This window comes from Salvelinus sp. IW2-2015, unplaced genomic scaffold, assembly GCF_002910315.2.
Source record: "Salvelinus sp. IW2-2015 unplaced genomic scaffold, ASM291031v2 Un_scaffold2744, whole genome shotgun sequence".
NCBI classification, from domain to species: domain Eukaryota; kingdom Metazoa; phylum Chordata; class Actinopteri; order Salmoniformes; family Salmonidae; genus Salvelinus; species Salvelinus sp. IW2-2015.
Genome location: NW_019944047.1, coordinates 40,520 through 56,232, shown reverse-complemented (window position 1 = coordinate 56,232; position 15,713 = coordinate 40,520). Strand labels below are relative to the sequence as shown.

The window sequence follows — 15,713 nt, the reverse complement described above, 5'->3', positions numbered from 1 at the left end:
CATTTATGCACCTTCTGACAGGGCATCCATCTGTCTGGTCAGCTCCGTCGGATGTAGTCTCTCTTGTTGCGGTCATAGCAACAGGTGAAAGAACTGTTGGCCGTATGGGGAGTTAGGCTTGGCATTACCTGGGAAAGAGCCCAGGTCATAGCAGATGTACATACTTAGTTAGTACGCGTAGTGTGTCAAAAGACTACAGAATATGTTATCTTGAGTGTTTGTTTATTATAAACTCACCATAATTATTGCTTCCCCCTAGACGTACACGGTCTGACTGGGTGGTCCATGCGTCACTCAGCTGAGAGACCGGTCCAGAAGGCTAAGGGAGGAAAGCGAGCTAGCGTGTTAGGAGGTCGCATGCGTTGGGTGAAGGAGAGCACAAGGGCGCTGTACTGGTGATGCTTTCTGCTGTTGTAGTGTTGAAGCAGGTTCAGCGGTGGTCATTCGCGATTGATCTGCAGAATGCCGTCGCTGGTGTCTGAGGGGACACCTCCTGCATTCTAATGGAGATGAGGAGAAAAGAAAGAGGGGAGGGGAACGGAGCCGTACAGGGAGCGGAAGGTGAGAGCAGGGAGAGTGGAGGAGAACAGGGAGAGGGGAGGAAAGGGAGAGGGGAAGGGGAAGGGAGAGAACGGGGAGAGGGGAAGGGAGAGAACAGGGAGAGGAGGAAGAAGGGGGGAGAACAGGAGAGGGGAGGGAGGGAGAAACAGGAAGGAGGGAGGGAAGGGAAGAGAACAGGGAGAGGGGAGGGGAAGGGAGAGAAACAGGAGAGGGGTAGGAGAGGGAGAGAACAGGGGAGGGAGGGAAGGGAGAGAACAGGGAGAGGGGAGGGGAAGGGAGAGAAACAGGGAGAGGCAGGAGGGGAAGGGAGAGAACAGGGAGAGGGAGGGTAAAAGCGGAGAGTACAGGGGAGGAAGGAGAGGGGAGGGAAGGGAGTAGAGCAGGGAGAGGGGAAGGGAGAGAACAGGGGAGGTAGGAGGGGAAGGGAAGAACAGAGACGAGGGGAGGGGGGGGGAGAAACGAGGGGAGGGGGGAGAACAGGGAAATGGGGACTGTGGAGAAACAGGGAGGAGGAGGGAAGGGAGAGAACAGGGAGAGGGAGGGGAAGGGAGGAGGAACAGGGAGAGGGGGAAGGGAAGGGAGAGAACAGGGGAGAGGGGAAGGGAGGGAGAGAACAGGGAGAGGGAGGAGGGAAGAACAGGGAGAGGGAGGGGAAGGGAAGAACAGGGAGAGGGAGGGAAAGGGAGAGAACAGGGGAGAGGGGAGGGGAAGGGAGAGAAACAGGGGGAAGGGGAGGGAAGGGAGAGAACAGGAGAGGGAGGGGAAGGGATAGAGACAGGGGAGGGGAAGGAGAGAGGGGAGGGGAAGGGAGAGAACAGGGAGAGGGGAAGGGAAGAACAGGGAAGAGCGGGGGAGGGGAAGGCGAGAGAACAGGGGAAGGGGAGGGGAAGGGAGGAGAACAGGGGAGAGGGAGGGAAGGGAGAGAACAGGAGAGGGGGGGAAGGGAGAGAACAGGGAGAGGGGACGGGAAAGGGAGAGAACAGGGAGAGGGAGGGAAGGAGAGAACAGGAGAGGAAGGGAAGGAGAGAACAGGGAGAGGGAGAGGAAGGAGAACGAGAACGGGAGAGGGAGGGGAAGGAGAGAACAGGGAGAGGGGAGGGGGAGGGAGGAGAACAGGGGGAGGGAGGAGAGGGGGAGGGAGGGAAGAGAAAGGGGAGGAGGGAAGGGAGAGAACAGGGAGAGGGGAGGGAAGGGAGAACAGGGAGAGGGGAGGGGAGGGGGAGAACAGGGAGAGGGGAGGGAGAGGGGAAGAGAACAGGGAGAGGGGAGGGAAGGGGAGAGAACAGGGAGAGGGGAAGGGGAAGGGAGAGAACAGGGAGAGGGGAGGGGAAGGGAGGAGAACAGGGAGAGGGGAGGGGAGGGAGAGAACAGGAGAGGGAGGGAAGGGAGAGGAACAGGAGGAGGGAGGAAGGGAGAAAGGGATGAGAACAGGGAGAGGGAGGGGAGAGAGAACAGGAGGGGCAAGGGACGAGATGGAGAGAGGGGAGGGCAGAGAACAGGAGAGGAGGTAAGGGGAGAACAGGGAGAGGGGAGGGAAGGGAGGAGGAACAGGGAGAGGGAGGGGAAGGAGGAGAACAGGGAGAGGGAGGGGAAGGAGAGAGAAAGAGGGAGGGGGAAGGAGAGACAGGGGGGGAGGGAAGGAAGAGAAAAACAGGGAGAGGGGAGGGGAAGGGAGGAAACAGGGAAGGAGTGGGAAGGGGAAAAGGGAGAGAACAGGGAGAGAGGAGAAGTGAAGAGGGAGGAGGGAGGAGTAACAGTGAGAGGGGAAGGGGAGAACGTAGAGGGAAGGGGAATCAGGAGAACGAGGAAGAGGACGAAGGAGGGGAGGGGAGAACAGGGAGAGGGGAGGAGGGAAGAAGGAGAGGAAAGGCACGGGACAGGAGGGGATGGGGAAGGGAGAGAAACAGATGGAGGGAGGTGAAGGACGAGAACAGGGAGGGCGAGGGGGAAGGAGAGAAACAAGGTGGAGGGAAGGGAAGACAGGGAGGGGGAGGGAGAGAGAAACAGGAGAGAGGGAGGAAGGGAGAGAACAGGAAGAGGAGAGAGGGGATGAGGTGGAAGGGCGAAAACAGGAGAGGGGAGGGATAAGGAACCCGAGCGGTGAGGGAAAGAAGGGGGAGGAGGACGGGAGAGGGGAAGGGGAGAGAACGAAGCGGAGAGGGAGAAGGGAGAGGGAGGGAAGGGGAGAACAGGGAGAAGGGAGGGGAAGGGCGAGCCGAACAAAGGAGAGAGGGAGAGGAGGCAGGGAGAGGAGAGACAGGGAGACAGGAAGGGAGGAGGAGAGAACAGGAGAGGGAGGGGAAGGGAGAGAACAGGGAGAGGGAGGGAAAGGAGAGAACAGGAGAGGGTGAGGGGGAAGGAGAGAACAAACAGGTGGAGGGGAAGGGAGACAGTGGAAGAGGCGGACAGGGAGAGGAAAGGGGAGGGGAAGGAGAGAACAGGGAGAGGAGTGAGAAGAGAGAACAGTGGAGAGGGCGAGTGGGGGGCCGAGACAAACGGGAGAGGGGAGGGGAAAGGGACGAGAACAGGGAGAGGAGGAGAGGGTAAGGGAGAGAACAGGGAGAAGGGAGGGGAAGGATAGAACAGGGAGAGCCGGAAGAGGACAGGATGAGAACAGGAGAGGTGGAGGGGGAAGAGAGACGGGGGGGAGGAGGGAGGCGAGAGAACAGTGGAGAGGGAGAGGAAAAGGGAGAGGACGGAGAGAAAGGAGAGGGAGGGAGGAGAGACCAGGAAGAAAGGGAGAGGGGAAGGAGGAAAGGGGACAGGCGGAAGGGGGAGAGGGAGAGAGAGGAGGGGAGGGAGAGGAACAAGAAGGGGAAGATGGGAAAGGGGATAGGGAGAGAAACAGGAGACTGGGAAGGGAGAGGGAGAGAACAGGGAGAGGGGAGGGAAGGAGATGACAGGAGAGGAGGAAGGGAGCAGGGAGGGGAAGGGAAGGAAGGCGAGAGGGAAATGAAGGGAGAGGGGAAGGAGAACAGGCGGAGAGGGGAGAAGGGAGAGAACAGGAGGAGTAGCGGAACAGGGAGAGGGGAAGGGAGAGAACAGGGAGAGGTGGAATGGAGAAGAGAACAGGGAAGGGGAGAGTAAGGGAGAGCAGGGAAGAGGGAGGGAGAGAACAGGGGAAGGGGAGGAGGAGAGACAGGGGAGAGGGGAGGGAGAGAACAGAGAGAGGGGAAGGGAGAGGATGAGGGAGGAGAGAAACAGGCGGAGGCAAAGGAGAGACAGGGGTAGAGGGGAGGGGAAGGAGAAAACAGGGAGAGAACAGGTGAGAGGGAGGGGAGGGAGAGAACAGGGAGAGGGGAAGGAGAGAACAGGGGAGGAGAGGGATAGAGACAGGGAAGGAGAGAGAAGGAGAGCAGGGCAGATGGGAGGGAGAGAAACAGGGGAGATGGGAAGGGAAACAGGAGAGATAGGGAGAGGGAGGGGGGAAGGGTAGAGGAACAGGGAAGAGGGGACAGGGAGAGAGGGGAGAAGAGAGAACAGGGAGAGGGGAAGGGAAGGGAGAATGACAGGGTAGAGGGATGGGAAGGAAGATGAACAGGGAGAGGGAGGAGTAAGGGAGGAACAGGGAGAGGGGAGGGGAAGGGAGGGAACAGAGAGGAATGAAGGGAAGAGAACAGGGAGAGGGAGCAGTAAGGGGAAGCAGGGAGAGGAGGGAGAGAACAGGCGGGAGGGGAGGGAGAAGAACAGGGAGAGGGCGAAGGGAGAAGAACACAGAGAGAGGGGAAGGTGAGAGGGACGGGAAGGAGAGAACAGGGAGAGGCAAGATGAGAGAACAAGGAGAGGGTGAGGGAAGGGAGAGAACAGGGAGAGGGGAGAGTAAGGGAGGAGAACAGAGAGAGGGGAAGGGAGAGACAGGGAGGGGGAGGGGGAGAGAACAGGGAGAGGGGAGGGGGAGGAGGGAGAACAGGGAGAGGGGAGGGAGGGAGGAACAGGGAGAGGGTAGGGGGAGTGGGAGAGAACAGGGAGAGGGGAGGGGAGGGAGAGAAACAGGGAGAGGGGAAGGGAAGGGAGAGAACAGGGAGGGGAGGGGGGAGGGAGGAGAACAGGGAGGGGGGAAGAGGCAGGAAGGGGAGAGAGCAGGGAGAGGGAAGGAAGAGGAGAGGGGAGGGGAGAGAACGGGAGAGGGGAAGGTAGAGAACAGGGAGAGGGGAGGGAAGGGAGAGAATGGGGGAGAGTAAGGGAGAGAACCAGGGAGAGGGGAGGGGGAGGGACGAGAACAGGGAGAGGGGAAGGGAGGGATGAGAACAGGGAGAGGGAGGGGAGGGAGAGAACAGAGAGAGGGGAGGGGGGGAGAGAACAGGAGAGGGAAGGAAGGGAGAGACAGGGAGAGGGGAAGGGAGGGCAGAGAAAGGGGAGAGGAGAAGGGAAGAAGGAGAGAACAGAGAGAGGGGAGGGGGAGAGAGAACAGGGAGAGGGGAAGGGAAGGGAGAGAACAGGAGAGGGAAGGAAGGGACGAGAACAGGGAGAGGGGAAGGAAGGGAGGAGAACAGGGAGAGGGAAGGGAAGGGAGAGAAAGCAGGAGAGGGGAGGGGGAGGAGAGAGAACAGGAGAGGGGGAGGAGAAGGGAGGGGAAGGGAAGGGAGGAAACAGGGAGGGAGAGCGGGACGGGGAGAGGGGAGGGGGAGGGAGAGAACAGGGAGAGGGGAGGGGAGGGAGGGGAGGGGGAGGGAGAGAACAGGAGAGGGGAGGGGAAGGTACGAGAACAGGTGGGAAGGGAGAGAACAGGGAGAGGGGAAGGGAAGGGAGAGAACAGGGAGAGGGGGAGGGATGGAGAGAACAGGGGGAAGGGAAGGGAGGGAACAGGGGGAAGGGAGATGGATAGAGAAAGGAAAAATAGAAAAAGGTAGTCAAACTGAGGTAAATGGGCTTTACAATAATAGTCATATCCCTTGCAAAGTATTCATCCCCCTTGGCGTTTTTCCTATTTTGTTGCATTACAACCTGTAATTTAAATTGATTTTTATTTGGATTTCATGTAATGGACCTATACACAAAATAGTCCAAATTGGCGAAGTGAAATTAAAAAATATCTTGTTTAAAAAAAACTGAAAAGTGGTGCGTGAATATGTATTCATCCTCTTTACTATGAAGCTCCTAAATAAGATCTGGTACAGCCAATTACCTTCAGAAGACACATAATTGGTTAAAGTAGGTCCACCTGTGTGCAATCTAAGTGTAAACATGATCTATCACATGATCTCAGTATATATACACCTGTTCTGAAAGGCCCCAGAGTCGGCAACACCACAAAGCAAGGGGCACCACCACAAAGCAAGGGGCACCACCACAAAGCAAGGGGCACCACCAAGCAAGCAGCACCATGACGACCAAGGAGCTCTCCAAACAGGTCAGGGACAAAGTTGCGGAGAAGTACAGATCAGGGTTGGGTTATAAAAAAATATCTGAAACTTTGAACATCCCACGGAGCACCATTAAATCCATTATTTCATAATGCAAAGAATATGGCACCACAACAAACCTGCCAAGAGAGGGCCGCCCACCAAAACTCACGGACCGGGCAAGGAGGGCATTAATCAGAGGCAACAAAGAGACCAAAGATAACCCTGAAGGAGCTGCAAAGTTCCACAGCGGAGATTGGAGTATCTGTCCATAGGACCACTTTAAGCAATTCACTCCACAGAGCTGGGCTTTACGGAAGAGTGGCCAGAAAAAAAGCCATTGCTTAAAGACAAAAATAAGCAAAAATGTTTGGTGTTTGCCAAAAGGCATGTGGGAGACTCCCCAAACATATGGAAGAAGGTACTCTGGTCAGATGAGGCTAAAATGTTGCTTTTTGGCCATAAAGGAAAACGATATGTCTGGCGCAAACCCAACAACTCTCATCCCCCCAGTGAACACAATCCCCACAGTGAAGCATGGTGGTGGCAGCATCATGCTGTGAGGATGTTTTTCATCGGCAGGAACTGGGAAACTGGTCAAAATTGAAGGAATGCTGGATGGTGCTAAATACAAGGAAATTCTTGAGGGAAACCTGTTTCAGTCTTCCAGAGATTTGAGATTGGGACGGAGGTTCACCTTCCAGCAGGACAATGACMCTAAGCATACTGCTGAAGCAACACTTGAGTGGTTTAAGGGGAAACATTTAATTGTCTTGGAATGACCTAGTCAAAGCCCAGACCTCCATCCAATTTGAGAATTTGTGGTATGACTTAAAGATTGCTGTATACCAGCGGAACCCATCCAACTTGAAGGAGCTGGAGCAGTTTTGCCTTGAAGAATGGGCAAAAATCCCAGTGGCTAGATGTGCCAAGCTTATAGAGACATACCCCAAGAGACTTGCAGCTGTAATTGCAGCAAAAGGTGGATCTACAAAGTATTGACTTTAGGGGGGTGAGTAGTTATGCACGCTCAAGTTTTCAGTTTTTTTTGTCTTATTTCTTGTTTGTTTCGCAAAACATATTTTGCATCTTCGAAGTGGTAGGCATGTTGTGTAAATCAAATGATACAAACACCCCCAAAAATATATTTTAATTTCAGGTTGTAAGGCAACAAAACAGGAAAAATGCAAAAGGGGGGTGAAAACTTTCACAAGCCACTGTACAATAATATCATCCTTCTTTGGACAAACAAGTTATTCGTAAAACATTTGTTTCTGTAGCACATAATCCCCATTTCGCTGAGTGTCTTACCTTTTGCTCTGACATCCGGTTCATGCCAGGGGTGTACTCCATGGAAGCCGCTGTAGCGTAGGGGCTGTTGAACACCCTGGGAGGACTCTCAAAACCTCCCACCTAKAGRCAACACACAGAAACACACCAGTGATGAAACACATCAATAAAAACATTAAGATTCTAAAAAATGTTGTCTTCGTAATAACATTATGGTCAATTCCAATATGGATTTTAATGTTGATTGTATTGTAAAGCCTGTTGTACACCAGTAGGTGGCRCTGCATCATAAAGGCCAGGTCTAAGGTGGCTCACACCGTGCTCCTACAGTACAGACAGTTGGAGCAGACAGACAGTGGCTGATCTGCTTAAGTCTACAGGCAGCATCTGGTGCTGATCAGTTTAGTTAGAGTAGGTGGACAACATGTCGTTCGTCTGGCCCCCATTCCCCCATCTCGGCTCCTGGTGGTCCTTGGCAAAACTGGCCCCTGTAGGCCCAAGCCCCAGACCTAATACTGTCCCTCAGCCATGTCTGATTCTTCTGGCCCCTAGCAGTACTGGCCCCACCACCACCCCTGAATTAATCCCCTGGCCCCTGCAGGTCCAAGCCTGTTATTGGTCCCCAGCCCTGTGTGATTCCCCTGTCCCCAGTGCCAGCCCTAAGTGACCCCTAGTCCCCAGGCGTTCACCCTGTCCGACATGGTGTCCCAGTCCCGAGAGGCAAGAGACTCCAGGGACCCGCGGTGGTTTGGGCCGAATCTGGAGCTAGCGCTGTCCCAACGGGAACTGTTCTTGGGTTCTCTCCCGTTCCCGTTCTCTCTCCCAGACRTTCCATTTGTATCCCTGGATCCGTTCCCAATCATGTCTCCATCCAGGAACAGCTGATATTTGGGGTTCTGGCGGACTTTGACTGAACTGGAGGGCTCGTTCTCAGACGAGGGACTTTCAGGCTGCTTGTTGGGATCAATGTCTGATTCCTGGAGGAGGAGAATAAGATATTACATGTATGGATGGAGGGATGGAGAGAGAGAGGGGAAGATGGAGACAGAGGGGGAAGAGAGAGAGAGGAAGAGAGAGAGGGAGAGAGAGAGAAAGAAAGAGAGAGAGAGCGAGAAAGAAAGAGAGACAGAGAGAGGGTGAAGAGAGAGAGAGAGACAGAAAGAGCAGCACTGCACAGGGAGTGTTTGAAGGTGCCGTATGTTAAGCTGCGAGATCTGAGATGGTATCATGTGCAAATCAACCAGTGAATTACGCTGAACAGACAYGCAAGGCTGTGATGTGAACATCAGKGTGGCWTCATCATACAGCAGAGTGGTAACCACATCATTAACAGCCGACAGCTTCTCACACAGAAAAGCAGAAGCCAAGCCGAGTAATCCAACACATGAACTAGCATGCTGCGGTTAGGAACAAGCCATTAGTTTGAGTCGGTACATGGGGGTTAGATGCAAGGGTTCGGGTGCATATATGCAATCATTTTGTCGACACGTGGACAGAATTTTGCGGATGCAATATTGTGTTGATTGCTGTTGTTGTGGACAGACAGACAGACAGGCCATGCTGTGTGATCGTCATGCAGAGCGTGATCGCTGGTGGACGTGGTCTCGGGTTGACAAGCGATCGGTGATTGGTCAGTTCTTGTCCCTATAAAGTAGCCTAGCGGTCTACTTACCCATTCTAGAGTCGGTCATAGAAGCTCTGTGAGAGCCACCCTGGCATCTGTCCCTGGCTCTGTCCCTGGCTCTGTCCCTGGCTCTTCTGGGAGTGACTGTCTGAAGTACTGCTGGGGTGAGAGGAGAATGTCTTCAGCCCCCTCAGGCTGGGTTGGACTGGGTTGAAACTCTCTGTGTGGAGCGGACACTTTAATAGTAGCAACCGGGCTCTGGTTCTCTGGGAATGCCTGGGTTGGACTGGGACGTCTGTATGGTTGTGCTACTGCTGCTGGGAATGCCTGGGTTGGACTGGGACGTCTGTATGGTTGAGCTACTGCTGCTGTGAATGCCTGGGTTGGACTGGAACGTCTGTATGGTAGAACTACTGCTGCTGGGAATGCCTGGGTTGGACTGGAACGTCTGTATGGTAGAACTACTGCTGCTGGGAATGCCTGGGTTGGACTGGGACGTCTGTATGGTAGAACGACTGCTCCTGGGAAGGCCTGGGTTGGACTGGGACTGGGAGGTGGACTTGACCACTGTCTTCTCAGTCTCTGTGGTGCCAGTCCTGGCTGTGGACATCCTGACTGGGCTCTAGGTCTGTACTGTGGTACTACTGGGAGTGATTTGGGTTGGACAGGGAGCTCTGATTGGCCAGTACCTCCTCAGTCCTGGCTGTGGACATCCTGATTGGCCGGTTAGTGTCTTCAGGCAGGGGTCCGCTCCTGACGTAACTGGTGAGCCATTCTCCACGGCTGATAAAGGTCCTCTGTTCTCTGAGCCTGAGAACTTGTGAATCAGCTCTTTGACGCTCCCAGAGGTACTAGGAGTTAGACAACGTCCCTCTGGTGTAGCCGGTTCCTGTTCACTGAACTCCTGCCTTGCTCTGCAGTCGTGCCAGAGCTGGATACTCCCTGTGTCTCTTTAACAGCAGTGGTTTCATCACAGGCACGTGGGGCTCCGTGGTGAGGTTCCCCCTCGGTACAGATCTAGGATCAGCTTCCCCCTCCCCCAATCCTAACCATAACCATTAGTGTGGGGGGGGGGGGTGCAAAAAAACTGATTGAAGATTTGCGTCAAGGCTCTAGGGGCAACTTCACCCTACTCTCACAGTGGGACAGAGGGTTGGGGCTCGGCATGTAACGAGGATGTCTGTCTGAAACCTTTACTCTGGATTAGACTCTTGTTGTTTTCATTAGCTGTTACATTTCATACATCTTCCTTTTAAAGGTCAGTAGCAGGAAGGGTAAAGCCTGGCTGCTTTAATTATAAAATATCCTGTCCGCTAAATCACTCATAGCTGGAATAGGAAAAATACTGACTGATATCACAGACGAAAAATACACAAGAAAAGGCCCTGCTGTGATGAGGCAGGAGTCAACCACTAGCTAGTATCTGATCCAGAACAGAAAAGGCCCTGCTGTGGACTGTGTCTCTCTATCCATCACCCTTCATTCTGAGTCAGTCACCAGAGGTCTTATACCTCCAGGAGACTGTGTCTCTCTCTCCATCACCCTTCATTCTGAGTCAGTCACCAGAGGYCTTATACCTCCAGKAGACTWTGCTGAGGACACARTCATGTGGAAGGCTGAGGTTAATGTGCATGGTAGTTTGTCTAATATAATCACATTGTGTTTTCCATGCTTAGGGGGATTAAGAGTTAGAACAGGATCACATTATATTAAGCTCTATCTTGTGTGGGTGTGGGTGTGTGTGTGTGTGTGTGTGTGTGTGTGTGTGTGTGTGTGTGTGTTGTGTGTGTGTGTGTGTGTGTGTGTGTGTGTGTGTGTGTGTGTGTGTGTGTGTGTGTGTGTGTGTGTGTGTGTGTGTGTGTGTGTGTGTGTGTGGTGAATTAATGAGAATGAGCTGCGGTATTTGATGTTAGAGTTGACCCAGGCATATGAAAGGAAGCGGGCATCAACGCTCTGCGAGGGTTTATCAACACACACACACACACACACACCCACACACACACACACACTTACACACACACACACACACACACACACACACACACACACACACACACACACACATCACAAAATGGTGTCCCCCTTTTCCAACACCCATAGCAGTGACATTTTGATTTAACATTTAGCCAATGAGTTACTTAGCTTAACCAACTGTCAATTAACAATAAAATAGGCCCAATCACATTACACTAATGCTAACCCTAATTCTACTTATATAAATGAAGTGTCCAGCAGCTGCTTTGGCTAGGGACCATGAGGCCTAGGCACTAATCCTCAGCCTGGGTCTCGCCCGGTGGTCTGCATGCTAGCACATGTAACGGATGTGAAATGGCTAGCTAGTTAGCGGGTACGCGCTACTAGCGTTTCAATCAGTTACGTCACTTGCTCTGAAACCTAGAAGTAGTGGTTCCCCTTGCTCTGCAAGGGCCGCGGCTTTTGTGGAGCGATGGGTAACGATGCTTCGTGGGTGACTGTTGTTGATGTGTGCAGAGGGTCCCTGGTTCGCGCCCGAGGTCGGGGCGAGGGGACGGTCTAAAGTTATACTGTTACATTGCAATGTACTTCTAGGTTTCAGAGCAAGTGACGTAACTGATTGAAACGCTAGTAGCGCGTACCCGCTAACTAGCTAGCCATTTCACATCCGTTACACACATACCATAGACTTCCAGTCATTGCGCTATGCGCTAGTTAGCAACTTCTATCAAACTGCACGCAGAGACATAAAAAAATGGAATCCCGCAGTTCGTCTGACTCAGGGGAAGTAGATTAAGAGTCTCGTTGGCCAAAATCCCAAAGTATCTCTTTAAACTGCATTTTCTTTTTAAATGTTATTATTTTTTTGCCGTGGGAATGAGGAAAGCCATGGTTGAGTTAGTAATGTGTTCCTATGAAACAGCGTATGTGTTAATCTATATGGTAAACAGGGGGAAATACTATTTCCATCTAGTCAATTCWGGAAGTAAACTGAAATGAGGAAAATTYGAATTTTCCGTCTACTTCCTATATTGACTGGATGGAACTAGAATTTATCCCAACCCTGATGGTGACTGAATATCAGTTGGTTTCAAAGGTAAACGAGTTGGACCATATTCACTGGTATAAGGGGACAGTTTGTGTTATAATGATGAAATTCTGCTTGATAATCAATTCAGTCATTCAGGGTGAGTCTGCTTCTTCCAACGCTTGCTTTGATAAACATATTCACCCCCCCCCCCCCCCCCCCCCCCTTTTTTTGGTACTGTTTAGGCTTATACTAAAGGTTATTTACAATACACGATTACAATTAATATAAACACAATATACTAAACATCCATGCGTAAAAATCCACCTTGTCCCAGAACTGTTTGTACCATTTGGAGATACACTTCGTAGCCTGTTCTGTAACTTAATTTATGTTTGTTTTTTCCTTTGTGCATTAGAGCCTAAGTATCTTTATATTTATATATTTATTTTTTAATTTATTAAATTTATACCGTGCATTAATTGTATTTTTGTCACATCCAGATACTTAGATCGTTTGTGTGGTGATTTTTCTTTTTTCTTCTTCAGAGATTCTCTGAATATTTATTTGTTACGGCTACGGACAGGTCGAGGTTATCGGGACATTAGCCTATTAAAACCAGTCTGATAAATGATTGGATAATAAAAGTAGGCAGTAATGATGAGAGTATAAAACTATTGACTATAAAAGTGTTTTCTGTTCATTTTATACAACTTGTGTCACAAGAGCAAGGCCAAGGCAGGTTAGATTAATTTGCATACAGGGAGGGACCAGAGATTCTGGACGCAGTGGACAGGTAAGAGACACAGTTGATTGGATGACGACAACCACATGTTAAAGATCCACTGACTACGCCTTATTGGCACAGGTGTTTTTCTGTTGCTCATTAGAAAAAAAAAAGAAAAGAGATTTCAGTCTTGGAGGTGTGTTTCCTGACTGATTCCGCATTTGGTTAATGATGAATGTCCCCCCCCCTAGCCTATTTCTCTTCCTCAAAATCCACAGAATTATTATAAGATAACTCAAGAAATCTGTAAAAAAATATATGTATATGTTTTAGTTGAGCAGTTTGACGTTTAAATAAATAAATTATTATTTACAATGACGGTCGACACCGGCCAAACCCGGACGACGCTGGGCCAATTGTACGCCGCCGCTATGGGACTCCCAATCACGGCCGGTTGTGATACAGCCTGGAATCGAACCGGGGTCTTTAGTGACGCCTCTAGCACTGAGATGCAGTGCCTTAGACCGCTGCGCCACTCGGGGATAGATAGCCCTTCATTTATCCCGTTATGATGCCCGGAGGTTCCCAACTCCATTTTAGATGAGACTGACTTTAGGACCAAAAATGATCCCATTTCCACTTCGTAGTCAGTCGTGATACAAGAATAACTGACTCATATTGACGCCACACAGGCCGTTTTCAAAGGGATTTGTTGCTTTTCAACGGCGGTCGCCCTTTAACCCTGGTGTTGTGTTCGTTTCATGTTAATTAATCAGTCGTTCTTTATTAATTCAAGTGTAATCACGGGCTTGAGAGAAACCCCGGGAACACAGACATATGGTTCGGAGTTAGAAATCACGGCCTGACCCAGATCTCGTACTGTAAACCCTGTCTGTCTGTGAACGCACACCGTATGTGTTTTTAGGATGGTGCCGCTAATGCCGTCGCTAATATAATATTCCCACTAATATGGACTCCTCTCTGTGATCCACAGTTTCATCCCTGGTTAGGGAATATTGGCCTCTAAACATTAACAACATCTAGCAAAGGCTGTTTTAATTAATCTGTTTTTTTTACAGATGGTTTGTCACGGAGGCCAATGCCGTTGAATATCATCAGGGAAAATCAGTCACGATACCCAGTTAAGTGTGTGTGTGTGTGCGTGTGCGTACGAACGCGCGCTTGTTCGCCTGTGTGTGTTTTGTCAAACAAGCTAAAAGTTGAAAAAATCCTTAAAATGTGAAAAATAATATGCGAAATAATTAACCAATTAGTGATAAATAGTATCGTGGCGTATGACATTGTTTTATACAGGCTGAAACAGTACGGAACATTCAGCTCCTGGCAACCTGCTTGGCAACCTGCTTGGCAACCTGCTTGGCAACCTGCTTGGCAATATGGTGTGTTGTCCTCCTTGTAAATAACATGTCTCAGCCACCAGTGACTACTCTGCTCTGTCCTACTACACTACACCTTTCTTCAGGACTATCTGACGGTGTAAAAGCAACACTACACTCTGAATCGTCCCAAGCAGACAACTGCCAGTTAATACAGGTTATTGACAAATAAAACAAAAATATCCGTAATAATTCTGATGTTCAGAATAGACCGTCTTTTTCTCTACACATTTCACGGTCAACCGTATGAACACGAGACCGACAAGAGAGACTGATTCTGTGGATTCTCGTAATTTCATCACCATGAAAAAGCCAGTTGTGATAAGAGACTGTGACAGATGTTTCCATACAACTAGCTGTGTATACGTCTCTGACAGGAAACTGTCCCAGGTGTTTCCATACAGCTAGCTGTGTATACGTCTCTGACAGGAAACTGTTCCAGGTGTTTCCATACAACTAGCTGTGTATACGTCTCTGACAGNACAACTAGCTGTGTATACGTCTCTGACAGGAAACTGTTCCAGGTGTTTCCATACAACTAGCTGTGTATACGTCTCTGACAGGAAACTGTTCCAGGAACAGATGAGCAGACAGACGTTCCATACAGCTCACTATACATCTCTAGGGGGAAACTGACAACAGCTGGACCACGCCCAGATTGTACTGCAGCTACCATCCTTTTGTGAATGGTGTATGTACATGCAATGGTTAAAGGACAAGACATTTAACGGCTTATTTGGCTAATAATTTAGATAGCAGTCTGAAGGAAGAATAATGAGGAGAAAGAGAGAGAGAGAGTGAGAGAGAAATAGAGACAGAGAGAGAGAGAGACAGGAGAGAAGAAAACAGGAGAGAGAGAGACAGGAGAGAAGGAGACAGGAGAGAAAGATACAGAAGAGAGAGAGACAGGAGAGAAGGAGACAGGAGAGAAGGAGACAGGAGAGAAAGAGACAAGAGAGAGAGAGAGATAAAGAGGGAAGAAAGAGGGAGAAGAAAGAGAGATTTTAACCGTACCATATTGTTGTCTTGGTGTTCGTGTTCACTTTTCCCTTGCATGTTGTGGTGGGTGACCCTGTAGGAGAAGTCTTGTAGTCTCCTCTCAGTATGTCCTATAGAGAGGTCAGGACCTGCTCCTGAAACCTCCGCCTGTCTGCCTGGGCTGGTCTGTCCCTGCTATCTGCAGCTCCCACCAGGCAAGCAGCAACCACTGGGTTCCACAGAGACAGGCCACAATGTTAGCATACATACACCATTGTTCACACACAAAACCCATGTTAGCATAATAGCTAACACTTTGCCATTGATAACATGGTTACACACTAGAGCCTAGACAATACAAAACTAGACTAGCCATAGTGGAAAAGCCCAACCAACAGGTTACAGTACTCACAGTACAAGTCTCTACGTTGTGGGCCTCTCTGTTGTCTCAACCTCGTTTCTCTGACCCTCCAAGTCACTCGGCTCAGTTCAGGACCGTCTCGACCTCGTTTCTCTGGCCCTCCAAGTCACTCGGCTCAGTTCAGGACCGTCGCCATCTCCGACTGACCTCTGTTATACCTACTTACTACATGAGGACCCTACCAAAAAGTTCACTCGGGTAGTAGGCTAGATATTCAGTGTCTGTGTCAGCCCGATGTTGTTGAACCTCTTGAACCTCTTGTGAAACACAGAAATGTTTATTGTCATTGTTTCCGCATTAGGCCTTTCTAATGTTGAGACCGGCGGGGACTATGTAACCTGAGACCGGGGACTATGGTAACGGTGAGACCTT

At 50.6% G+C, this 15,713-nt stretch overlaps 1 protein-coding gene across 1 annotated transcript; it reads right to left on the bottom strand.

The window, feature by feature from the left end:
• Positions 1-6,620: 6,620 nt before the first annotated feature.
• LOC112074657 (uncharacterized) lies at positions 6,621-15,475 on the bottom strand. The gene is made up of 5 exons (XM_070440613.1): positions 15,333-15,475; positions 14,957-15,149; positions 7,883-8,170; positions 7,215-7,316; positions 6,621-6,632 (listed from the first exon to the last, which is right to left on the bottom strand). Exons 2-5 carry the CDS (start codon positions 14,996-14,998, stop codon positions 6,621-6,623), a joined length of 444 nt encoding a protein of 147 aa, XP_070296714.1. The 5' UTR covers positions 14,999-15,149; positions 15,333-15,475.
• Between the last annotated feature and the right edge of the window lie 238 nt (positions 15,476-15,713).